This window comes from Pseudophryne corroboree, chromosome 6 (assembly GCF_028390025.1).
Source record: "Pseudophryne corroboree isolate aPseCor3 chromosome 6, aPseCor3.hap2, whole genome shotgun sequence".
Classification (NCBI taxonomy): domain Eukaryota; kingdom Metazoa; phylum Chordata; class Amphibia; order Anura; family Myobatrachidae; genus Pseudophryne; species Pseudophryne corroboree.
In genome coordinates this window covers 142,479,425-142,506,730 of record NC_086449.1, presented here as the reverse complement: position 1 = coordinate 142,506,730, position 27,306 = coordinate 142,479,425, and the positions used below count along the sequence as shown (strand labels likewise).

At 45.6% G+C, this 27,306-nt stretch overlaps 1 protein-coding gene across 3 annotated transcripts in view; it reads left to right on the top strand.

The window, feature by feature from the left end:
• SLC20A1 (solute carrier family 20 member 1) overlaps positions 1-26,629 on the top strand; it is a 45,126-nt gene extending 18,497 nt beyond the window's left edge. For all 3 annotated transcript variants that reach the window (XM_063931948.1, XM_063931950.1, XM_063931949.1), the window contains exons 4-11: positions 7,091-7,176; positions 9,551-9,647; positions 14,437-14,556; positions 14,644-14,916; positions 23,074-23,638; positions 24,587-24,772; positions 25,283-25,367; positions 25,496-26,629. In XM_063931948.1, coding sequence (XP_063788018.1) covers positions 7,091-7,176; positions 9,551-9,647; positions 14,437-14,556; positions 14,644-14,916; positions 23,074-23,638; positions 24,587-24,772; positions 25,283-25,367; positions 25,496-25,657 — 1,574 coding nt within the window. In that variant the 3' untranslated portion in view covers positions 25,658-26,629. The remainder of the gene's footprint in view (positions 1-7,090; positions 7,177-9,550; positions 9,648-14,436; positions 14,557-14,643; positions 14,917-23,073; positions 23,639-24,586; positions 24,773-25,282; positions 25,368-25,495) is intronic.
• The last annotated feature ends 677 nt before the right edge of the window (positions 26,630-27,306 follow it).

Genomic DNA, 27,306 nt, shown 5'->3' with positions numbered 1-27,306 from the left:
AACTGAGCCAGTGGTTATTACCACCATTCTCAAGGTAGCTGTAGGAAACTAGACTTTACCTATATCAACAATTCACTTTAATTCACTAACTGGAGGATGGGAGGGGGAAGGGGCTAAGGCTTAGATGTGAATTGATCACATCACTGAGAATTGCATTTAAAAACCAACTTTCTCTATCGTCCTTGTGGATGCTGGGGTTCCTGAAAGGACCATGGGGAATAGCGGCTCCGCAGGAGACAGGGCACAAAAAGTAAAGCTTTCCGATCAGGTGGTGTGCACTGGCTCCTCCCCCTATGACCCTCCTCCAGACTCCAGTTAGATTTTTGTGCCCGGCCGAGAAGGGTGCAATCTAGGTGGCTCTCCTAAAGAGCTGCTTAGAGAAAGTTTAGCTTAGGTTTTTTATTTTACAGTGAGTCCTGCTGGCAACAGGATCACTGCAACGAGGGACTTAGGGGAGAAGGAGTGAACTCACCTGCGTGCAGGATGGATTGGCTTCTTGGCTACTGGACATCAGCTCCAGAGGGACGATCACAGGTACAGCCTGGATGGTCACCGGAGCCGCGCCGCCGGCCCCCTTGCAGATGCTGAAGTAAGAAGAGGTCCAGAATCGGCGGCTGAAGACTCCTGCAGTCTTCTAAAGGTAGCGCACAGCACTGCAGCTGTGCGCCATTTTCCTCTCAGCACACTTCACACGGCAGTCACTGAGGGTGCAGGGCGCTGGGAGGGGGGCGCCCTGGGAGGCAAATGAAAACCTTTTTTGGCGAAAAATACCTCACATATAGCCCCCAGAGGCTATATGGAGATATTTAACCCCTGCCAAGATTCACTAAATAGCGGGAGACGAGCCCGCCGAAAAAGGGGCGGGGCCTATCTCCTCAGCACACAGCGCCATTTTCTCTCACAGAAAGCCTGGAGAGAAGGCTCCCAGGCTCTCCCCTGCACTGCACTACAGAAACAGGGTTAAAACAGAGAGGGGGGGGCACTGATTTTGGCGATATTGAGATATATATAAAGATGCTATAAGGGAAAACACTTATATAAGATTGTCCCTATATAATTATAGCGTTTTGGTGTGTGCTGGCAAACTCTCCCTCTGTCTCCCCAAAGGGCTAGTGTGGGTCCTGTCCTCTGTCAGAGCATTCCCGGTGTGTGTGCTGTGTGTCGGTACGTGTGTGTCGACATGTATGAGGACGATGTTGGTGAGGAGGCGGAGAAATTGCCTGTAATGGTGATGTCACTCTCTAGGGAGTCGACACCGGAATGGATGGCTTATTTAGGGAATTACGTGAGAATGTCAACACGCTGCAAGGTCGGTTGACGACGTGAGACGGCCGACAAACTATTAGTACCGGTCCAGGCGTCTCAGAAACACCGTCAGGGGCGTTAAAAACGCCCATTTACCTCAGTCGGTCGACACAGACACGGACACTGAATCCAGTGTCGACGGTGAATAAACAAACGTATTTCTCATTAGGGCCACACGTTAAGGGCAATGAAGGAGGTGTTGCATATTTCTGATACTACAAGTACCACAAAAAAGGGTATTATGTGGGAGTGAAAAAACTACCTGTAGTTTTTCCTGAATCAGATAAAATAAAATGAAGTGTGTGATGATGCGTGGGGTTACCCCGATAGCAAATATTGGCGTTATACCCTTTCCCGCCAGAAATTAGGGCGCGTTGGGTAACACCCCTTAGGGTGATAAGGCGCTCACACGCTTATCAAGTGGCGTTACCGTCTCCAGATACGGCCGCCCTCAAGGAGCCAGCTGATAGGAAGCTGGAAAGATATCCTAAAAAGTATATACACACATACGGTGGTTATACTGCGACCAGCGATCGCCATCAGCCTGGAGATGCAGTGCTGGGTTGGCTTGGTCGGATTCCCTGACTGAAAATATTTTATTCATATAGAGCATTTAATAGGATGCATTCTATATATGTGTACGTGAGATACACAGAGGGATATTTGCTCTCTGGCATCAAGATAAGTACGTTGTCCATATCACCCAGAAGATGTCATGGACACGACAGTGGTCAGGTGATACAGATCCCATACGGCACATGGAAGTATTGCCGTATAAAGGGAAGGAGTTAGTTGGGGTCGGTCCATCGGACCTGGGGACCACGGCAACAGCTGGGAAATCCAACCTTTTTACCCCAAGTTACATCTCAGCTGAAAAAGACACCGTCTCTTCAGCCTCAATCCTTCCTTTCCCATGAGGGCATGCAGGCAAAAGGCCAGTCATATCTGCCCAGACATAGAGGTAAGGGAAGTAGACTGCAGCAGGCAGCCCCTTCCCAGGAAAAGAAGCCCTCCACCGCGTCTGCCAAGTCCTCAGCATGACGCTGGGGCCATGCAAGCGGACTCAAGGTGGGGGGGTAGTCTCAAGAGTCTCAGCGCGCAGTGGGATCACTCGCAGGTTGACCCCTAGATAGTACAAGTATTATCCCAGGGGTACAGATTGGAGAGTCGAGACATCTTCTCCTCGCAGGTTTCTGAAGTCTGCTTTACCAACGGCTCCCTCCGACAGGGAGGCAGCATTGGAAACAATTCACAAGCTGTATATCCAGCAGGTGATAATCAAAGTACCCCTCCTACAACAAGGAAAAGGGTATTATTTTTCCACACTATATTGTGGTACTGACGCCAGACGGCTTGGTGAGACATAGTCTAAACTGAAATCTTTGAACACTTGCATAAAAGGTTCAAATCGAGATGGAGTCACTCAGAGCAGTGATAGCGAACCGGAAAAAAGGGGACTATATGGTGTCCCTGGACATCAAGGATTACCTCCATGTCCAAATTTGCCATTCTCAACAAGGGTACCTCTGGTTCGTGGTACAGAACTGTCAATATCAGTTTCAGACGATGCCGTTTGAATTATCCACGGCACCCCGGGCCTTTTACCAAGGTAATGGCCGAAAAGATGTTTCTTCAAAGAAAAAAGGCATCTAAATTATCCCTTACTTGGACGATATCCTGAAAAGGGCAAGTTCCAGAGAACAGTTGGAGGTCGGAAGAGCACTATCTAAAGTAGTTCTACGACAGCACGACTGGATTCTAAATATTCCAAGAATCGCAGCTGTTTTCCGACGATACGTCTGCTGTTCCTAGGAATGATTCTGGGCATAGTCCAGAAAAAGGTGTTCCTCCGGGAGGAAAAAGCCAAGGAGTTATTCGACCTAGTCAGAAACCTCCTAAAACCAGGCCAAGTATCAGTGCATCAATGCACAGGAGTCCTGGGAAAAATGGTGGCTTCTTACGAAGCGATTCCATTCGGCAGATCTCAGGGGATTTGCTGGACGAATGGTCCGGATCGCATTTTCAGATGCATCAGCGGATAATCCTGTCTCCAAGGACAAGGGTGTCTCTTCTGTGGGGGCTGCAGAGTGCTCATCTTTTAGAGGGCAGCACACTCAGCATTCAGGACTGTGTTCTGGGGACCACGGATACCAGCCTGAGAGGCTGGGGAGTAGTCACACAAGGAAAAAAAAATTTCCAAGGAAGTGTGGTCAAGTCTGGAGACTCCTCTCCACATGAATATACTGGAGCTAAGGGCAATTTACAATGCTCTGAGCCTAGGAAGACTCCTGCTTCAAAGTCAACCGGTGCTGATCCAGTAGGACATCATCATGGCGGTCGCCCACGTTATCAGACGGGGCGACACAAGAAGCAGGAGGGCAATGACAGCAAGGATTCTTCGCTGGGCGGAAAATCATGTGATAACACTGTCAGCAGTGTTCATTCCGGGAGTGGGCAACTGGGAAGATTTCCTCAGCATAAATGAATTCCACCCGGAAAAGTGGAAACTTAATCTGGAAGTTTCCACATGATTGTAAACCGTTGGGAAAGACCAAAGGTGGTTATGATGGCGTCCCACCTGAAGCGCCAGGTCAAGAGACACTCAGGCAATAGCTGGGACGCTCTGGTAACACCGTCGGTGTACCAGTCGGTGTATGTGTTCCATCCTCTGCTTTTCATACCCAATGTATTGAAAATGATAGGAAGGAGAGGAGTAAGAACTATACTCGTGGCTCCGGTTTGGCCAAGAAGGACTTGGTTCCCGGAACTTCAAGAGATACTAAGAAGGGTCTTGATTCGGCAAGAACCGTGTCTGTTCCGGGACTTACCGCAGCTGCGTTGACGCCAAGGCGGGTGAACGCCGGATCCTAAGGGAATGAGGCATTCCGGAAGAGGTCATCCCTACCCTGGTCAGAGCCAGGAAGGAGGTGACCGCACAACATTATCACCACTTAGGTGAAAATATGTGCCAGGGTGTGAGTCCAGGAAGGCTCCACGGAAGAATTTCAACTAGGTTAATTTCTACATTTCCTGCAAACAGGAGTGTCTATGGGTCTCAAATTGGGTCCATTAAGGTTCAAAATTCGGCCTGTTGATTTTCTTCCAGAAAGAAATTGGCTTCAGTTCCTGAAGTCCAGAAGTTGTTAAGGGAGTACTGCATATACAGCCCCTTTGATGTCTCCAGTGGCACTGGGCGATCTCAACGTAGTTTTGTGATTCCTAAAAAATCACATTGGTTTAAACAACTCAAATCTGTGGATTTGATATATCTCGCATGGAAAATGACCATGCTGTTGGTCCTGGCCTCGGCCAGGCGAGTGTCAGAATTGGCGGCTTTATCTCACAAAGCCATATCTGATTGTCCATTCGGACAGAGCAAAGCTGCGGACTCGTCCCCAGTTTCTCCTTAAGGTGGTGTCAGCGTTTCACCTGAACCAGCTTATTGTGGTACCTGCGGCTACTAGGGACTTGGAGGACTCCAAGTTGCTGGATGTTATCAGGGCCCTGAAAATATAGTTTCCAGGTTGGCTGGAGTCAGGAAATCTGACTTGCTGTTTATCCTGTATGCACCCAACAATGCTGGGTGCTTCTGCTTCTAAGCAGTCGATTGCTCGTGGGATTGGTAGCACAATTCAACTTGCACATTCTGTGGCAGGCCTGCCACAGTCTAAATCTGTTAAGGCCCATTCCACAAGGAAGGTGGGCTCATCTTGGGCGGCTGCCCGAGGGGTCTCGGCATTACAACTTTGCCGAGCAGCTACGTGGTCAGGGGAGAACACGTTTGTAAAATTCTACAAATTTGATACCCTGGCAAAAGAGGACCTGGAGTTCTCTCATTCGGTGCTGCAGAGTCATCCGCACTCTCCCGCCCGTTTGGGAGCTTTGGTATAATCCCCATGGTCCTTTCAGGAACCCCAGCATCCACAAGGACGATAGAGAAAATAAGAATTTACTTACCGATAATTCTATTTCTCGGAGTCCGTAGTGGATGCTGGGCGCCCATCCCAAGTGCGGATTATCTGCAATACTTGTACATAGTTATTGCTAACTAAATCGGGTTATTGTTGTTGTGAGCCATCTTTTCAGAGGCTCCGCTGTTATCATACTGTTAACTGGGTTCAGATCACAGGTTGTACAGTGTGATTGGTGTGGCTGGTATGAGTCTTACCCGGGATTCAAAATTCCTCCCTTATTGTGTACGCTCGTCCGGGCACAGTACCTAACTGGAGTCTGGAGGAGGGTCATAGGGGGAGGAGCCAGTGCACACCACCTGATCGGAAAGCTTTACTTTTTGTGCCCTGTCTCCTGCGGAGCCGCTATTCCCCATGGTCCTTTCAGGAACCCCAGCATCCACTACGGACTCCGAGAAATAGAATTATCGGTAAGTAAATTCTTATTTTTATAGTTATTTACAACCGACTGTAAGGCAGATTTCTTTATGGTGTAATAATTAACTTCAGAGGAAGCTAGCATTCCATTGTCTAACTCACGGGATTTACTACATGAACTACTGGGATAATTCATACACTAATCTTTCTCTCTCAATTTCACATTTTCTCTTCAGAGCTTTACATTTTATTGTATTTTTGTGTTTTTTATTTTTATTTTTCCTGACCATCTTAATTACTGTTAAATGATCTTCAAAAAAATACAAGGTATATCTAATGTCCTTGTTTGTCAAACTGTTCTGGTTGAACATGACCTTATTCAGAATTTGCTTGCTGCCACATGTAAGAAGTCAGTGACTTACGGGCATATATCAGCTCTTAAAGAGAGAGTACCAACCAATCTGTTCCTAATGGCCCGTGATCACGGCCTGATTTGGGAAGAGATGGGGGGGGGGGGGGGGGGGAGCTCTCATTTCAACCAGTTGGGCAGATGAGCAACCTGCTAGATTGATCCTGCATGGAGGCTGCGCGTCGCTGTCGCTGTGGGGGGTGTACACAGAGAGCTTATGCTTGCAATCTAGTCAGATTGCTTAGATTTTAATCAGCGATCGCTCCGTGAGTACCCCCTTTAACTCCTTTTTCAGACCCCGTCTGTAACATAGCAATTAGGAGCTGATTGGCTTGTTCCTTATCTCTCCCCGCTTTCTCTCCAAGCTTTGATACATATGCCCTTTGGGCTGGATACATACCAGAACCATATGTAGACTGGTGATGGGAACCTGCAAGAACATACACACTTGCACAATGTAGGAGACAACAATGCTTGCAGGATGCCATGCTTCTTTTGGCTTCATGGCATTGTACGCAGTATCTTCCGGTTGACTGTGCAGCATGGCTGACCGGAAGATACCATATGCGACCGAGACAAATTGTTCAGTGAATATGCCCAATCTGGCCAACTGCCTGAAATTATATCTGACAGATTATTCTAGTGGGCAGCACGGATGGTGTACTGTCTTTACTGTGGTAGGGAATATAGAGTGTAAGCTCCACTGGGGCAGGGACTGATGTGAGTGGCCAAATATTCTCTGTAAAGCGCTGTGGAATAGGTGTGCGCTATATAAATAACTGGTAATAAATACATTTAGTGTGTTCCTGCTCTTAGCCAGGTTTTCATGTTGCATCAGCTGACCTCTGCAAAGGCAGTTAATTTTTTTTTGTATTCGCACAGAAATTCCTCTTTAATATCTGTACATATATGGGCTTTTAGTTGTATCCATTAAGTTCTTTTTATAGTCACACTAACTTCAAAGCCCTTCACTTTGTTTTGTGTGGTTATTTTATTGCATTTTCTACAAGTGCCTGAAAAGATAACGTAACTTTGTTTTATCTTTTAGTGTTGTCCTGGTTTATTTCTCCTCTCTTATCTGGAATCATGTCTGCGCTTCTCTTCTTCCTTGTACGAATGTTCATCCTTCGCAAGGTAAGAGCTTTACTACTACTCCTCATATTCCTGTTACTGAGATCTAGTCAGACAAGTCTGGCACATATTTGCAACCCTGCTCTGGTCCCAAAACTCTTCTCTAAACTTGGAGCATTTTAACATTTCTCTAGTTCACTAGAGAAGTTGAGTATTGTATTGGTCCTGCAAACAGCCGGTTGTCTACTTATACGACTGCCTTTATCCTAGTTTAGATTCTGGTCTGACAAACGCTGCAGTACGTGGATTGGGAGACTGCACTCTGGTTGGATGTCTAGATCACCGCTTTAGTCTAACAATGCTGATCCCATTAGTATTATGGCTTAGTAAAGTATGCAGTCTGCTGCAAGGTTGGGTACGACGACGACACAGGACAGGTTTTTCCTTTTAGCCTATGTTGGACACTGGGACTGTGGGGTACAGTGATCAGGAGTATTATGGACACCAAGGAAGATAAACCTCTTGCAGAGTGCAGCAGAGGATCCGTTTTCCCTTGGTGCCTGCAGAGTCAAAGCACTGTTTAAACCAGGGGGGGTGGGGGGGGGGGGTGTTAATGTTTATTTTTAATTGAGGAAGGGGGGGGGGATAATTCAGTCCTGTATTAGACACCTTGATCAAACATGTTTGAAAGCTTTCTAAAATTAAGTACTATCATAGCCTATTAACATTATTATTTTGCATATTTTAATAAAACATAATTGTCCATACAATGTACATTGCAGATGGATGTAATTAAAAATAACAAAAAACTAATGTTAACCATTAGTCCTACTTATAAAATCTGAATAGCAATACAAAATGGAAAATTCAAAAGCAGTTTTCAGAGACTTGCACAAAAAGGTGGAGTTTAGCAGTAGCACTGGGTATGCCACTGGCATTAAACATTTTGCATAAAAAAACACTTTAGAGAACTACAAAAATACATATAAAACAAGTCTCTTATTTCCCTTACTCCGGAGTTTGAGACTGGAGCCCAGTAATCCCAGGATAACAATGATTTTTGGATTGGAATCCCTACACATGTCAATGAGTACAAGCTCTGTTTACAAACTGTAGCGACTGCTCTGCCTGGTTAGTGTCCACTTATTTCCCTCTGCGGTGTACTGTGTAGTATCTTGTGGGCACTCTTTCGTATCTTTGAACTATAACTGTCTTTCTAGAATGTCCTAAAACTGCTCTAGGTATACCTTGCTAAGGAGCTAGACATGTAATGTATGGATGAGAGTGTGTAGAAGCTTTACGTGAATTACTTCATCTGTTTAACAAACTGCGCCCTTTAATCCATATGTGCGCTAATTTGTGTTTTCAGTGTTGCATATTTTGGTTTGAGCAGTTACCATTCTGCCGGAACTTGCTACTATACCAGGATGTGACTAATTGTAAAGCGCAACAGAATATGCTGCGCTTTATAAAACTGTAAATAAATAATGTGACTGCAAATAACTGAGGCGTATAATGGCAGCCGTTCACCCCTGTGCGAGGCTGTTGCCTGGTTGAGCCCACGTCTAGTGGGTCACTCAAAGAAGGCTATAGTTTTCCTAATTAAATGTAATCTCTATCCATAGAGAAATGTGTCCAAAGGATAAGAGATAGTTATGACTGTATATGGAAACACCATGTGACCTCTACAACTATCTGGTACTTTTGTCCCTGCACACGGCTACATGTGCTGCCTTTCAGCGCTTAGTACTGTATGTGTTCAGATAATCTTGCATAACATCTCTGCTATCCTTATAAATATTCCTGATCATGCACAGCCCTCCATGACCATGATTGGTCCTAAATTGGAGTCTCATGCTTGGCATCCATGCAATACTGTAATGAAGTGACCAAGCTTCAATGTACCTGGATAGTATCCAGCTGCTTTTATTCCTAAGCATTTGTGAAACTCCTGTCACAATCTTGCGTGTAACAGCATTTTTAGGGTTAATACTAGCATTGTACTGAACGCTGTAGTACCTTGCATATGGGAATATTTATATACTGCCCATATTGTATAGAAATTTTGACACTTGGGAGGTCTATGTATGAAGTCTTGGAGAGAGTTCCAGCCAATCTGCTCCTAGCTGCCATGTAACAGGCTGCTTTTGAAAAATGATTGGAGCTAATTGGTTGGTACTTAGTAAATAGACCCCTTAATCTGTATAGTATAAGCCCCTCATGTGGTACACTCCTTGTGTGTGTGCTACTTGATTAAAAACATCATGTAATCTCCACCCACTGACTACTAAAGAACACATTGGTAATCTGTATCATTGGCTAGAGCTGCTTTAGAGGAGCTAGAGACTAGGCAGCATGAGAACAGCACTGCAGTCAAGACATGTGTGCGGACAGCCATCTTGGTCGTTGTTGTAATATAATGTTGCTTCTATTCCAGCCTGACCCTGTTCCCAATGGACTGCGTGCCCTGCCAGTCTTTTACGCCTGTACAATCGGCATCAACCTGTTCTCCATTATGTACACTGGTGCACCCCGTGAGTAACCTTTTATTAAGCTCTTGGTCTTTTGGCCTCTGGCGTGTACACTTGAGCCCACCATTAAACCCAAAATTTACTACTTTTACTTTGCAGGACTGAAAACTTCTAGAAGTCTGCTGGCCTGTGCCCGTTACAGAAGGCTGCAGGCTAGTGTATGCTGACAGTTCTAACTTAAATAGTTAACCAACCTGGCTAAATCACTACAGCCATTTCCTCCCAACTCCTTCAGCATTTGCAGTGCCGCCCCCCTCTCTACCTTCCCTTCAGCAATGGCGGTGGCTATGAAGATCCTACAGAAGAACCGCTTATTTCACCCCTCTTTCCCTCTTACTTCTTACTCCAAGACACAACCTTACGTACATATACAGTGTTTCCCAGGGTTAGTGGTAGGAGCAGAGACGTTGAGCACAGGTTCCTGTAGAATATCTAGAAGACTCAAAATATTCTTTCCTCTTTTTAAAGAAGACGATGAAGAAAAATATTCCAGAGATCCCTTTTCCATAGCTTAATTGTGCAGAGGACTCCTGCACCATGTTCTAGAGATAGATATATAGATATAGATATATATATATATATATAGATATAGATATATATATATATATATATATATATATATATATATATTATTCCTCTCAAACAAAGCCTTACTTCACCTGTCCTTGTAATAGAGCTGTTACAGGGCCATGTAGTTCAGCAGGTCCTCACCCTGGTGCCTGTACTGGTTACTTATCACTAGCTGATACCTCGCTGCTCTCCACTACCTGCAGACATCGGCATGCATTGACAATGGCTGTCGGGGCGGGGGGGGAGTAACAATTACATAGTGAATGCCGCCGGCACCCTCCAACACTAGACCCCCCCTTATTCTGCTACTGGGAGGATTGCTGGTTATTTGGAAAACCAAATGCTTTGTCAAAGTGATGATTATCGGGCAGATGTGGACAAAGAAAATGTAGATAGACTCTCATTAAGCCAGTTGACCCAGGGTTAGATTCATGGGACTTGTTTAATGTCCGAGCCATGGCATACATTTTAATATGGTGGTGACAGAATCCTGGCCACAAATGGCTTTTGTTTACAAAAGAGAACATATAGCCCAAATGTATTTAGCCTTAAAGTGATAATGTTGAGACTGACAAAGTATCACTTCTCTACAGATGTCTTCTGGCGCTATTAGTAAATTAAGAAACCTTTTCCGATCAAATAACCCCAATATGGGTAATTTTATATTCGGCTGCAGATTGTCAATTATGCCTGTGTAAGCATAAAGACATAAAAACTCTTATAACTAATAGGAGAAAAACTACAATAAATTAAAAATAACAATAGCGCAGAGTGACTTTGAATCAGGCTTAGAAATGAGTGAAGTCATATACATATATAATAATTCTTTAATAAATGAATTGCATTGACCCATACATATACAAGATACGGAGACCATATAAAAACTACTTGGTTATAATAAAACCATACAGGTAAAATTCATATTACTATGCATGCAATTAGATATTCAATATATATTCTTCAAAATGTAACAAAACGCGCTCATTTAGCTAATTTTATATAGAGGTGACTCAATTCAGTCTCTGAACCAAACCAGTCCTTTGCATAGTACTTCACTGTGATATCCACAATGTGTGCAAAAAGAAGTAAGTTTCCTCATTCTCTTAATTAGATAGGACTGAGATGATACTAGTCCTGATACAATTCTTTAGCAGGTATATATGTTATTGCATAAGGTGCTGGACCTGTCGGCCACAGTTAAGTCAATGGAATAACAGTCCCAAACACCAATGGTTATACGGTTTTTAAATGCACTCCCAAAATTGAACAGGCAAACAGCCTATATGCTGTGACAAGCTCACCATCCGAAATTGTTAAGCGGTGAGTCCGGCTGTAAGCGACCTGTGCTAGATCGGAAGGGTGCGGCTAGGAGGCGCCGGACGTCTCCGTCCTCCAAGATGAACGTGCCGCTGCAGCTTCCAATTGTCGCTGTAAAGAAAGGCTGGCGTCTAGCGCTCAATGTGATGCCTATGCAAAATTGTCCACAGCTGCCGGTAGCAGTGTCACCAATGTCCGCAAACGCGTTTCGCTCGTTTATGGAGCTTTTTCAAAGAGTATTTAGTCAGTGACCGGTGACTTCCTTTATACCTGCTAAATTTCCATTGGTCCTCATAATTGGTGCACATGTTTTGTTAGTTAATTTTGGGCCATTTTGCATAGGCATCACATCGAGCGCTAGACACCAGCCTTTCTATACAGCGACAATTGGAAGCTGCAGCGGCACGTTCATCTTGGAGGACGGAGACGTCCGGCACCTCCTAGCCGCACCCTTCCGATCTAGCACAGAACGCTTACAGCCGGTTTCACCGCTTAACAATTTCGGATGGTGAGCTTGTCACAGCATATAGGCTGTTTGCCTTTTCAATTTTGGGAGTGCATTTAAAACCGTATAACCATTGGTGTTTGGGACTATTATTCCATTAACTTAACTGTGGTTGACAGATCCAGCACCTTATGCTATAAAACATATACCTGCTAAGGAATTGTATCAGGACTAGTATCATCTCAGTCCTATCTAATTAAGAGAATGAGGATACTTACTTCTCTTTGCACACATTGTGGATATCAGTGAAGTACTATGCAAAGGACTGGTTTGGTTCAGAGACTGAATTGATTCACCTCTATAATTGGCTAAATGAGCGCGTTTTGTTACATTTTGAAGAATATATATTGAATATCGAATAGCATGCATAGTGATATGAATTTTACCTGTATGGTTTTATTATAACTGAGTAGTTTTTTATATGGTGTCTGTATCTTGTATATGTATGGGTAAATGTGATTCATTTATTAAAGAATATATATCTTATATATGCGACTTCACTCATTTCAAAGCCTGATTAAAAATAACAATGGTGCAGAGTGACTTTGAATTTACTGACAAAGTACCAGGCACCTTCATCACCTGATTCGGGTGGATGGAAGTATGCAGAGCCGCGCAGGAGTGTACAGGCTCTTCTCTATTGTATTCAATAAGCCAACCCAGGTCTGTGTCACAGGGTCAATTTTCACTCTGGTTTGTTGAATAACAGGTTGGTATATTGTAGAAATGGTAGCAAGCTGAACATGGCCATACTAAAGGACCCTACTCACTTGGCGATGTGCCCGACGGCCGATACGGCAGACGAGCAACGCGGCGGGGGGGGGGGAGTGAAGTTTCTTCACTCCCCCCGTCACGCGGCTGCATTGAAGTGCAGGCAAATATGGACGAGATCGTCCATATTGGCCTGCATGCACAGCCGACGGGAGACCAGCGATGAACGAGCGCGGGGACGCGCATCGTTCATATCTTTCAGTGTGGAGACTTAAGCGATGAACGAGTTCTCGTTCATTTATGAACGAGATTGTTCATATCTTTCATAATATCGCCAAATGTGTAGGGCCTATAAGGGTACGCTTACAGTGTTGGAGCACTATCAGGTGTGGCATGGATTAAAAGAGAACTACATACGAATGTAATAAATGAGAAATCCATGCTCTCGTGCCCCAAACTGCAGAAATTCCAAGCAGCAACTGAGTGCTGTGTCTTTACTTGGAGGGGGTGGTTGGGAGATGTAAGTTATTAAGTATTAAGACTCTCCTCACAATGCCCGTTCTACAACTGGTGACTGCCCTGTGCACCTGTCTATGTACATGGGTTACCTGCAGGTGGTCTGTCCTTTTTCCTGGCTTCACCTCATAAGTCACCTGCCAGGGCAAGGAAACGTAAACCCTTGTTAGTATGTATTAATACCTGTCTTACTGCAGCAGTGTGGCACGTGAGACTGCATCAGTCAGGGTTTGTTAATTAATAGTAAATTATTTAACCTTTTGAATTGGTTCTTCTCACTTTGCTGCACATTTCCATAATGCATAATAACGTCTTTAATCCCTATGAAGTATGTTAAGGATGAAAATACCTATGGTGCATTCACTTGTCTGCCACACCTGTTACCCAGTTTTGCCATGCTGAGAGTTAATAAGTAATTTGATAGCCAGAATAACTACTTTATTTATTCTATTTATTTATTTTTCCCCATGGATGTGGGTGACAGCTAGGTCCCTAGCCTCTTTAGTGTTGGGTAAACTAACAAGCTATCCATGCTGGGGTGTACTTTTTTATTTTTCTGTCACTGCTCTTCTACGTAGGGGAAATTCTGCATATTTTAAATTTGCCTAAACCCCCAGTGCACTGTGGTTTTGGCAAGATGCAAATATTCTTACTCCTCTCCCTGTCTCTTTGCTCTTAAATATTCGGCGCAGAATGAGCAGAGGATTGCCATAGCCTTGATGATGCCCATATCACTTTGTGCTTTATAGCTGCGACCACAAGATTGAGTCCTGGCATTTAAAGGTCACTTGACAGTGATTTATTTTGGCCGACTCTTAACTCCGTTTAGATAAGCTCTGTTCAAAGGGAAATTTTCTAGTAATTGGGAAGACAAATAGGATAAAGTGTGCCAGCAGGTAACAAAAGGAATTAGTCAAATCGGACAGTACATATAATAATGTGTTTAAATGCTAGCGTCTGGATTTCCTATCGCTGTCTATACTAGCGATTTGTAACTGGTAGGAATGTAAAGCCTAATGACTTGTACACCTCCGGTAACACACACAACCTGTATATGTGACTAGCACTGTATGGACCTGCAAGCTGACCCTGATGGAGTCCTGTTTCTGGAGCTGCATAACTGGATGGGTATGCTACAAGGGTCGGCTTTCATGTGTCTCTTCATTCTTCTAGTGCTTGGCTTTGACAAGATTCCCCTGTGGGGCGTCATCCTTATCTCTGTGGGGTGTGCTGTGATCTGCGCCTTGGTGGTTTGGTTCTTCATTTGCCCCAGAATGAAGAGAAAGATAGAACGTAAGTGTCCCTCTAATTCAGAGCTAGTGGTGACTGCGGTACTGGGAACTGATAAACAGCTTCTCTTCTCATGGTCATGTTCTACAGGTGAAAAGAAGTCCAGTCCTTCGGAGTCGCCCTTGATGGATAAGAACAAAGACCCCTGTAACACGAAGCCAGATCCAGATGTGAAGGTGCCCATTGACAGGGGGGGCATTATTGCTGAGACCAAGGTGCCAATTATAGACATGGTGTCTGTGCGGATTCCATCACACGTAGCAGAAGAGCGAACCGTGACCTTCAAGATGGGTGATAGTGATGATGTTCCCGAGAGAGAGAAGTGTCGGAGCATGGAGACCAACATTGACCAACCTGGGAATGGTAAAGAAGACCTTGCCCTGACTCCTGCCTATTAACAATCTTGTACTGGGTAATAAGGGTTCTAGAAAGCTGTGTTATCGGAGCATTTCGTTTTATGTGACACTTGTTACATTTTATAGTTTGACTAGCAACGGAAGGCCTGTCTTCCGTTGTGAGTGTTGGGGTCTTTCATGCACCCATTCTTTGAAGCATTTCTCCACTGCTGCTGTAAGCCAAGACCATGTAATTCATGCCTACTATGCCAGTGATGGTGGATGGCAAACTTGCTACCACGGGTCTAACAACCCTTCTGTGGAGATCATTTAAGACTTTGCGTGTTGAATCCTTCAGTGCGGTTTGTTGTATTTTGTAAGGGACTAATTTCATCCTGATGAATGTTCATCTCTTGTACTGCTAGGAGAGGTCCTACAAATGTGTCCTCCTACACCTAGCCTCAATGCGATATTTGATGCAAGACGCCTTAAGCCAGGGTGTGGCATAGACTTTTTTTTTTTCTTCTTTAAATGAGAATCTTATTAGCAGCGCGCACGCAGGAAAATGCTACTCAATCTTTACCAGAGACACCAGGCTGTGTCTTACTCACATAGAAATTGGTTTTAAACCTGTACAAAGTTGCAGATAAAGAGCAGATCTTGGTGTGAAAAAAGCCGCAGGTGCTGCATTGCGTTACAGATTCGGAGTCATTCACACACCTGTACAAGTGTTTTGTATCAAATTTTCTCTATCGTCCTAGTGGATGCTGGGGTTCCTGAAAGGACCATGGGGAATAGCGGCTCCGCAGGAGACAGGGCACAAAAAGTAAAGCTTTTTCCGATCAGGTGGTGTGCACTGGCTCCTCCCCCTATGACCCTCCTCCAGACTCCAGTTAGATTTTTGTGCCCGGCCGAGAAGGGTGCAATCTAGGTGGCTCTCCTAAAGAGCTGCTTAGAAAAAGTTTAGCTAGGTTTTTTATTTTACAGTGATTCCTGCTGGCAACAGGATCACTGCAGCGAGGGACTGAGGGGAGAAGGAGTCAACTCACCTGCGTGCAGGATGGATTGGCTTCTTGGCTACTGGACATCAAGCTCCAGAGGGACGATCACGGGTACAGCCTGGATGGTCACCGGAGCCACGCCGCCGGCCCCCTTGCAGATGCTGAAGACAGAAGAGGTCCAGAATCGGCGGCTGAAGACTCCTGCAGTCTTCAAAAGGTAGCGCACAGCACTGCAGCTGTGCGCCATTTTCCTCTCAGCACACTTCACACGGCAGTCACTGAGGGTGCAGGGCGCTGGGAGGGGGGCGCCCTGGGAGGCAAAATGATTACCTATAAAGGCTAAAAATACCTCACATATAGCCCTAGAGGCTATATGGAGATATTTAACCCCTGCCTGATTTCTCTAAATAGCGGGAGACGAGCCCGCCAGAAAAGGGGCGGGGCCTATCTCCTCAGCACACGGCGCCATTTCCTCTCACAGCTCCGCTGGTCAGGACGGCTCCCAAGTCTCTCCCCTGCACTGCACTACAGAAACAGGGTAAAACAGAGAGGGGGGGGCACATTTATGGCGATAATTTGATATAACAAAGCAGCTATACGGGAGCACTTATTATAAGGCTATCCCTGATATATATATATATATATAGCGCTTTTGGTGTGTGCTGGCAAACTCTCCCTCTGTCTCCCCAAAGGGCTAGTGGGTCCTGTCTTCGTTAGGAGCATTCCCTGTGTGTCTGCTGTGTGTCGGTACGTGTGTGTCGACATGTATGAGGACGATATTGGTGTGGAGGCGGAGCAATTGCCAAATATGAGGATGTCACCCCCTAGGGAGTCGACACCGGAATGGATGCCTTTATTTATGGAACTACGGGATAGTGTCAACACGCTAAAGCAGTCGTTTGACGACATGAGGCGGCCGGACAATCAATTAGTGCCTGTCCAGGCGACTCAAACACCGTCAGGGGCTGTGAAACGCCCTTTGCCTCAGTCGGTCGACACAGACCCAGACACAGGCGATGACTCCAGTGGTGACGGTGACGAATCAACCGTATTTTCCAGTAGGGCCACACGTTATATGATTTTGGCAATGAAGGAGGCGTTACATTTAGCTGATACTACAGGTACCACTAAACAGGGTATTATGTGGGGTATGAAAAAACTACCTATAGTTTTTCCTGAATCAGAAGAATTAAATGACGTGTGTAATGAAGCGTGGGTTGCCCCTGATAAAAAACTGATAATTTCAAAGAAATTATTGGCATTATACCCTTTCCCGCCAGAGGTTAGGGAGCGCTGGGAAACACCTCCTAGGGTGGACAACAAGGCGCTAACACGCTTATCTAAACAAGTGGCGTTACCCTCTCCTGAGACGGCCGCACTTAAAGATCCATCAGATAGGAGGATGGAAAATATCCAAAAAAGTATATACACACATGCAGGTGTTATACTACGACCAGCTGTAGCGACTGCCTGGATGGGCAGTGCTGGGGTAGTTTGGTCAGAGTCCCTGATTGAAAATATTGATACCCTGGACAGGGACAATATTTTACTGTCGTTAGAACAAATAAAGGATGCATTTCTTTATATGCGTGATGCACAGAGGGATATCTGCACACTGGCATCACGGGTAAGTGCTATGTCCATTTCGGCCAGAAGAGCTTTATGGACGCGACAGTGGTCAGGTGATGCGGATTCAAAACGGCATATGGAAGTTTTGCCGTATAAAGGGGAGGAGTTATTTGGAGTCGGTCTATCAGATTTGGTGGCCACGGCTACAGCCGGGAAATCCACCTTTCTACCTCAAGTCACTCCCCCACAGAAAAAGGCACCGACTTTTCAACCGCAGCCCTTTCGTTCCTTTAAAAATAAGAGAGCAAAGGGCTATTCATATCTGCCACGAGGCAAAGGTCGAGGGAAGAGACAGCAACACGCAGCTCCTTCCCAGGAACAGAAGCCCTCCCCGGCTTCTACAAAAGCCTCAGCATGACGCTGGGGCTCCTCAAGCGGACTCGGGGATGGTGGGCGGTCGTCTCAAAAATTACAGCGCGCAGTGGGCTCACTCGCAGGTAGATCCCTGGATCCTGCAGATAATATCTCAAGGGTACAGGTTGGAATTAGAGACGGATCCACCTCGCCGTTTCCTGAAGTCTGCTTTACCAACGTCCCCCTCCGAAAGGGAGACGGTTTTGGAAGTCATTCACAAGCTGTACTCTCAGCAGGTGATAGTCAAGGTACCTCTTCTACAACAAGGGAAGGGGTATTATTCCACTCTTTTTGTGGTACCGAAGCCGGATGGCTCGGTAAGGCCTATTCTAAATCTGAAGTCCTTGAACCTGTACATAAAGAAGTTCAAGTTCAAAATGGAGTCACTCAGAGCAGTGATAGCGAACCTGGAAGAGGGGGACTTTATGGTATCCTTGGACATCAAGGATGCGTATCTCCACGTTCCAATTTACCCCTCACACCAGGGGTACCTCAGGTTCGTTGTACAAAACTGTCACTATCAGTTTCAGACGCTGCCGTTCGGATTGTCCACGGCACCTCGGATCTTTACAAAGGTAATGGCCGAGATGATGATTCTTCTTCGAAGAAAAGGCGTATTAATTATCCCATACTTGGACGATCTCCTAATAAGGGCGAGGTCCAGAGAACAGCTAGAGATGGGATTAGCACTGTCTCAAGAAGTGCTAAAACAGCACGGGTGGATTCTGAATATTCCAAAATCCCAGTTAATGCCGACAACTCGTCTGCTGTTCCTAGGGATGATTCTGGACACGGTTCAGAAAAAGGTTTTTCTCCCGGAGGAAAAAGCCAAGGAGTTATCCGAGCTTGTCAGGAACCTCCTAAAACCAGGAAAGGTGTCTGTACATCAATGCACAAGAGTCCTGGGAAAAATGGTGGCTTCTTACGAAGCAATTCCATTCGGCAGATTCCACGCAAGAATTTTCCAAAGGGATCTGTTGGACAAATGGTCAGGGTCGCATCTTCAGATGCACCTACGGATAACCCTGTCTCCAAGGACAAGGGTGTCTCTTCTGTGGTGGTTGCAGAGTCCTCATCTATTGGAGGGCCGCAGATTCGGCATACAGGATTGGATCCTGGTGACCACGGACGCCAGCCTGAGAGGCTGGGGAGCAGTCACACAAGGAAGAAACTTCCAGGGAGTATGGACGAGCCTGGAAACGTCTCTTCACATAAACATTCTGGAACTAAGAGCAATATACAATGCTCTAAGCCAGGCAGAACCTCTGCTTCAGGGAAAACCGGTGTTGATCCAGTCGGACAACATCACGGCAGTCGCCCATGTGAACAGACAGGGCGGCACAAGAAGCAGGAGTGCAATGGCAGAAGCTGCAAGGATTCTTCGCTGGGCAGAGAATCATGTGATAGCGCTATCAGCAGTGTTCATCCCGGGAGTGGACAACTGGGAAGCAGACTTCCTCAGCAGACACGATCTTCACCCGGGAGAGTGGGGACTTCATCCAGAAGTCTTCCACATGCTGGTAACCCGTTGGGAAAAACCAATGGTGGACATGATGGCGTCTCGCCTCAACAAAAAACTGGACAGGTATTGCGCCAGGTCAAGAGATCCGCAGGCAATAGCTGTGGACGCGCTGGTAACGCCTTGGGTGTACCAGTCGGTGTATGTGTTTCCTCCTCTGCCTCTCATACCAAAAGTATTGAGAATTATACGGCAAAGAGGCGTAAGAACGATACTAGTGGTTCCGGATTGGCCAAGAAGGACTTGGTACCCGGAACTTCAAGAGATGATCACGGAAGATCCGTGGCCTCTACCTCTAAGGAGGGACTTGCTTCAGCAGGGTCCCTGTCTGTTTCAAGACTTACCGCGGCTGCGTTTGACGGCATGGCGGTTGAACGCCGGATCCTAATGGAAAAAGGCATGCCGGAAGAAGTCATTCCTACTTTGATTAAAGCAAGGAAAGAAGTAACCGTGCAACATTATCACCGAATTTGGCGAAAATATGTTGCGTGGTGCGAAGATCGGAGTGCTCCGACGGAGGAATTTCAACTGGGTCGATTCCTACATTTCCTGCAATCAGGATTGTCTATGGGTCTCAAATTGGGATCTATTAAGGTTCAAATTTCGGCCCTGTCGATTTTCTTTCAAAAAGAATTGGCTTCAGTCCCTGAAGTCCAGACCTTTGTTAAGGGAGTGCTGCATATACAGCCTCCTGTGGTGCCTCCAGTGGCACCGTGGGATCTCAATGTAGTTTTGGATTTTCTAAAATCTCATTGGTTTGAACCACTAAATAAGGTGGATTTGAAATATCTCACTTGGAAAGTGACCATGCTTCTAGCCCTGGCTTCTGCCAGGAGAGTGTCAGAATTGGCAGCTTTATCTTACAAAAGCCCATATCTGATTTTCCATTCGGACAGGGCAGAACTGCGGACTCGTCCGCATTTTCTCCCTAAGGTGGTGTCAGCATTTCATCTGAACCAGCCTATTGTAGTGCCTGCGGCTACAAGTGACTTGGAGGACTCCAAGTTACTGGACGTTGTCAGAGCATTAAAAATATATATTGCAAGAACAGCTGGAGTCAGAAAATCTGACTCGTTGTTTATATTGTATGCACCCAACAAGATGGGTGCTCCTGCGTCTAAGCAGACGATTGCTCGTTGGATCTGTAGCACAATCCAACTGGCACATTCTGTGGCAGGCCTGCCACAGCCTAAATCTGTAAAGGCCCACTCCACAAGGAAGGTGGGCTCATCTTGGGCGGCTGCCCGAGGGGTCTCGGCATTACAACTTTGCCGAGCAGCTACGTGGTCAGGGGAGAACACGTTTGTAAAATTTTACAAATTTGATACTCTGGCTAAGGAGGACCTGGAGTTCTCTCATTCGGTGCTGCAGAGTCATCCGCACTCTCCCGCCCGTTTGGGAGCTTTGGTATAATCCCCATGGTCCTTTCAGGAACCCCAGCATCCACTAGGACGATAGAGAAAATAAGATTTTACTTACCGATAAATCTATTTCTCGGAGTCCGTAGTGGATGCTGGGCGCCCATCCCAAGTGCGGATTATCTGCATAAATTGTACATAGTTATTGTTAACTTATTCGGGTTATTGTTGTAGGAAGCCATCTTTCAGAGGCTCCGCTGTTATCATACTGTTAACTGGGTTTAGATCACAAGTTGTACGGTGTGATTGGTGTGGCTGGTATGAGTCTTACCCGGGATTCAAAATCCTCCCTTATTGTGTACGCTCGTCCGGGCACAGTACCTAACTGGAGTCTGGAGGAGGGTCATAGGGGGAGGAGCCAGTGCACACCACCTGATCGGAAAAAGCTTTACTTTTTGTGCCCTGTCTCCTGCGGAGCCGCTATTCCCCATGGTCCTTTCAGGAACCCCAGCATCCACTACGGACTCCGAGAAATAGATTTATCGGTAAGTAAAATCTTATTTTATCAGTGCAGTCTCCTTAAGCGTTTTTTGTTGCATTTGAGATTGCGACACATTCAAGTGAAAAGGTTTGCAAAAAATATGCTAGTTTCAAGTGGAATCACATGGGAGCTGGCTCTCTGAGAAGGGATGCTGGTGTGTCTGTGGGAAGTGTCTGTATAATTGCAAGTAGCCTTTCTCCTCCTCCTAAATTGCACAGCCTATCGTACCCCTTTCACACCGCACAAATAAACCCGGTATATTGGCAGGTCAGCGTGCAGTGTGAAAGGGTCCAGGCCAAATTACCGGGTCAGGTGCAGTGTGAATGGGGTTCTCTGGGTCTCAGTGCCGGGAAGGACCTGTTTCCAATTCCCGGGTGTGACCCGGCATTAGCGATCTGGACGCTGTATGAGGTATTGCCTGCTTGTATCAATTCTAGCCCTTGTTAAAGCATCAATTATTATCCATATGTGAGTGAGTGGATGGAACTCTTTTCCTGTATTGACGTAGGTCACCAAAAATCCAAGATTTTCCCCTGCCCCCTCCCACAAAAGAGCTTCTGCGCTATATAACGTTGTTAGTGGAATGCATCTGGATTTGCATTCACTGCTTGACACACATTCCAAAGTTTACTCTGTTATACATGACCTAGAGTGGATGACAATGTCACTTTTTTTTACCTTTCCCCTGCTTTTTATGATTGAGTAAGTCACTTGACAATCTTGTTTACCTTCTAGAAGCTCTACCTCCACGTGAGACTGCTGTAATCAGAACAGCTAGGGACAATTTAACCTGCAAGTTAATAGATAAATAAAAATAATTGTGTCATTGTTCACACAGCAGGCTATTTAAACACTTATTTTTAAACTGGTTACAAGAATTGTAGGCCTACACTGTCACTGCCAGGTTTTCAGGTTTTGTGCATGGGTCATATCAAAGGAATAAGTTACAAATGTAGGAATGGAGACATATAGGGGTCTATTCATGTGCATCGCATTCGTATGTGCGGATTTTTAACTTATCTTTACCACAACTCATTATTCCCTTCCTAAACTCTGTCACGTAGTGCTAAACTGCCCGTCCACGATGTCCTCTTTTCTGCTTCTGCCGTGCCTACTACTGCGATCTGCCTCTGGTGCATGCGCACCTCATGCTTGGCGAGCTGCCCGTCAAGTGGTTGCTAAGGAGATTCCTCACAAGCCGGAAGCAGTGCGAGCTGGTAAAAGGGGCGGAGCTTGCGGGACGGAGCGGCTAGTACCGAAGCAGGGGAAAGAACAGGCTTAGCGTCAAGCAGGTAGATACTACGCCATCCTCAGGTGGCGAAGCGGCACAGATAAGCGGAAAGCTGAGCTTTCCGCTTCTACATGAATTGCAGATACCATACAAGTGTATGGTACTGCGATTCCAGCACAGAGCAGGGATACCGCTGGAGAAGTAATGACGTTCTCCGCGGTAACCCGCTCTGTGAATTGCGGTAAGCAGAGAAAAGCCCTGTTTAACGCAAAACAGGGCTTTTCTCTGCTGCATGAATAGACCCCATAATGTCTTGTGTACTTGTTGCTTGACTCTGAAACCTGCTTATTAACTGGGAAGTTGGAGCCCCATAAAGAGACCTCTTCCACTTGTGTAGGTTCTGGGCACACTAGACTTTAGCACTGCTACGTGTAATAGAGATGCCATGTTTGCCATTATTGCTGTGGTTTGCATTGTGTGTATTTGGGGCAGGTTATGCACTCCAAAAGAGATCATTACTTGTGTGCTAATTTATCTCCTTTCTTCCTTCAGGAGCGGTACAGCTGCCAAATGGGAACCATGTTCAGTTTAACCAGTATGTAAGCAACCAGATGAATTCCAGTGGGCAGTACCAGTATCACACAGTCCATAAGGATTCTGGTCTCTATAAGGAGCTGCTGCATAAACTGCATTTAGCCAAAGTGGGAGACTGCATGGGAGACTCCGGTGAGAAGCCGCTGCGCCGCAACAACAGCTACACCTCGTACACTATGGCCATCTGTGGGATGCCTCTGGATTCTTTCCGGAATCGGGAGGCCGAGGCCCATCCAGAAGAAGCGGAGAAGCTCACCTGGCACGGAACGGAGGGGAAAAAGAGGGGCCGCATGGACAGCTACACCAGTTACTGCAATGCAGTGGCAGACACGCACAGTAACGCTTGCGCAGAAGAACAAGAGGAAGGCAACACAGAGGAAGAGGCCGCAGATCGGAAAAGCAGTAGCTCATCGTTAGAAGAGTGGCATGACCAGGATAAGCCTGAGGTGTCCCAACTCTTCCAGTTCCTACAGATCCTCACTGCCTGCTTCGGCTCCTTTGCTCATGGTGGAAATGACGTTAGGTCAGTGGTCGTGGCGTGAACATTTACAGTATAACTATCTAGCCAGACAGTGATTACTATGACTGACTTCCAGCACATACCATGGACGGGATAGAAAGCTTCAAAGTCCTTTACGTGTATTGCCTAACGGGGGTGGGGGGGACTTTTGAAATCTGCACTTGTCGGCAGTTTGGGCTGTGGGGTTTAAAATGGCAATAAATGAAGTGCAGATTGCTCCTGGTTGCATTAAATATTGCTGTTTTTAAATCTTGCGCTAGAGCCACTGATAAGTGGCGACTTTGAAATGCTGCCGCTTAGTAAATATACTTGTGTTTACTGTACAATGGGAAGTCTCCCTGGCCCAGCTGCTTATTGCAGAAATGCCGCACGGTGGGTCTAACTCATGTTTGTATGCGATGCCGATGTTTTTGCAACTGAGCAATTATCAGTACACTGTGCCACGATCGTACTGTGCATGCACCAAGGTACCTTTTGCAATCGCACAGACCTTTTATGCGCAGAGGGATTGACGGGAAGGGACTATTTGAGGTGGGGGAGTTTACACGGGAGTGGCGGCAAAACGCAGGTGTATCATGGCCGTTTTAATTGCGGTTATCTGTCTTCAGATGCGAACATGTATGTAGAGAAACACTGCCAGCATCGCTATTGCTGCAGTTGGTCTGCGTAACCATAGGTCAGCCCTAGGAGTCTATGTATCTCATTATTGCGTCTGCAACAAACGAGTATGCGGATGGTTCCATGGGGCATCTATTTTCTTTCCTGGGCGGCAGCTTCACTTGCGATGATTAGCAGTTCTGTAACCTAGAAAAGTGCGGCTGCGTATGCATTTACATACAAACATGAATTAGGCGCTGAATGAATCGTGCCTTTTACAAAGAAAATTGTGTGTAGTTTATTACATTGTTTTATAGGAATGGCTAAACAAAATGTTCCATTTGTCTCCTACAGCAATGCCATTGGCCCATTGGTGTCCCTCTGGCTGGTTTATGAGAGCGGGAATGTGAACACCAAGGCTGCCACCCCTATCTGGCTGCTCCTCTATGGAGGCGTTGGTATCTGCATCGGTTTGTGGGTCTGGGGACGGAGGGTCATACAGACCATGGGTAAAGACTTAACACCAATAACCCCCTCAAGGTAATATATCTAAACATCTATATGAGTGTGGCAGGGACTTTTACAATTATTGTATGGCAAAGAAAACAAGTCAAGATGTAATTCTCATTTAGACAAATTCATTCTCTTGCAAAGCACTGACATACTATACAGTGTTCATTGAGGAGATCATTATGTAGTGAACTGAAATAAATTGCACGAGAAGTATTTTACTCCAGTGTAACCTGTATTGAGAACATACTTTGGCTAGCCTCCAATATTAATCAATACAGTAATGAGACTTCCCCCAAACCCCCCACCCCCCCATTTAAGTGTATTGCACCTATTTCTGTATAGCTCATGTCACAACTTGCGTTTCTGGACCCAACCCCCTTTTTCTTTATCTGTAAGTGCATCCTGAATACAGTGTCAGGTTCCTTTTTCAGCCAGCCAGTGTTGACATAGGGCAGACTTTATAACTTGTAGCCTTAACAAGTGTTCTATCTACAAAGGCCTCAGCCCTGCATTAATATCCTATGTGTCTCCTTTCAGCGGCTTCAGTATTGAATTGGCTTCTGCCCTGACTGTTGTGATAGCTTCAAATGTTGGCCTCCCAATCAGTACCACACATTGCAAGGTAAGGATGGGGTACTATGTCCTAATGTAATATAATGCGGGAAAGGTATATTGAGCTGTTGGTAGGGGTAATGGTTCGGTAGTTCCACTCATGACTAAAGTTCACAAAAAAAAATCTCTGTCTTGCAGGTTGGATCTGTTGTATCTGTTGGATGGCTGCGCTCCAAGAAGGCTGTGGACTGGCGACTCTTCAGAAATATCTTCCTGGCCTGGTTTGTCACTGTGCCGATCGCTGGTTTAATCAGCGCAGGCATTATGGCGCTGTTCATATACGCTATTCCCCGGGTGTGATAATACCACCACATCACCTGCTGTCAAGAATCTCTCTTGAGACCACCAATCTACTGCACGTAGCCCATCAGTACTATGCTATGAGCAGGACTCGTGTGTGTCTCTCCTTCTGCCCAATCCCTGCAGAGTGGCTGAGATAACTTATGTGGAATATGCAATGTGCTCACTCTGCAGGCATGGGGAGTGGACTTAAATAAAGAGTAGGAAGTGGATTTATAACAGGATTCTCGCTCTCCCTTTGTGCTGTAAAACTGCTTTTATGCTCTAGAATATTACAAATCAACCCTATCTACCTGTATCCACACACCAATCATTCCTCAGTATTAATGTTCTCTGTACATAAAACTGCTTGTACGTCAGGATTTTCTTTGTCGCTGTAAATGTTTGCTCATCTTGTTTATATCGCACAGAAGAATGTGTACTTCTTTTTATCATATCAATTCTTTCACTGCCAAATAGGCTTGCACACTACTGCATAGCGCCTTGGTAGAATGGGTGAGGGGGCGAAGATGTCGCCACCTCATACTGTGACTAGCTGCAGTTTTTTTTTTTTTTTTTTTATATTCTAAGTAACTATGGGAAACTATTTTTATTTTCAAGCAGAATCCAAAGTATCAGTTTTTCGGTCTTTTGAAGACCTCTAGAGGGTAGCATAACTAAAACTTGGGGAAAGTGGAGTTGCTGCCCATATCAACCAATCAGATTCTAGCAGTCGCTAATCTAGCACTAGTTAACTCATGGCTATAGTCTGATTGGCTGTTATGGACCGCACCTCCACGCCTCCCTTTTATGATGTTTTAGTAATTTTACACCCTAGTGTCTATCTGATGGAGGCATGTGCAGTTCCAGTAACTCAGGAGAGTTGTGACCATGCAATTGAGGATTCCTGTCCTGCATAGCGTCCATTCCACTGGTTTGTTTTCATCTTTTGTTACTGGTGAAGCTGAAATAAAATCGCACTAATTGAACCACCATGGTCGTCAGAGTCGTGTATAAAGGCTAATAAATTATAACCTTATTTTACCACAAACAGGACCACTCCCCATTGTCTATCAAGTTCAGACTTGTATATTTATAAGTGCCATGTGTTTGTTATGTGTATTGGAATCGCAACTGATGGATATCTGTAATGATCCTGTATTTATAATTAGTGGACTCTAGGACATTAGGATGCCCCTATCAATACCAATCGAGTGCAACATAAACTTGTCAAAATACTGGACACAATGAAAATGTGATCATCCCAATTATCTACTGTATCTGAATTATGTAGGAAGGATGGGATAATGGCATAGTTGACATACTAGTGAGCAGTAAAGCAGTCTTCCATTATCCCTATAGCACCAGATTACTAAACATCTGTAATGTCGCTTTCAGACATGACCCGGGATCTTGTCAGGTCTAGCAAGCCGGCAAATTCTCAGGTCTCAACTCTGACCCTGGTCGGGAGCAGGGTCATGGACTCTGGTAAGGCAATTGCCCGCTTGTGGGGAATTGCGTCTTTATCAGCCATTACGCTTCTGGTTGCGGAGACCACCGGAGCCAGCTAATGTGGGCATCCGGTTCAACCTCTATCCCACCAGGGCACCAGAGGCTGGCATTAGGGACACTTAATGAGGCCAGTTTGCCCAGGGGGGGATAATGTCAGC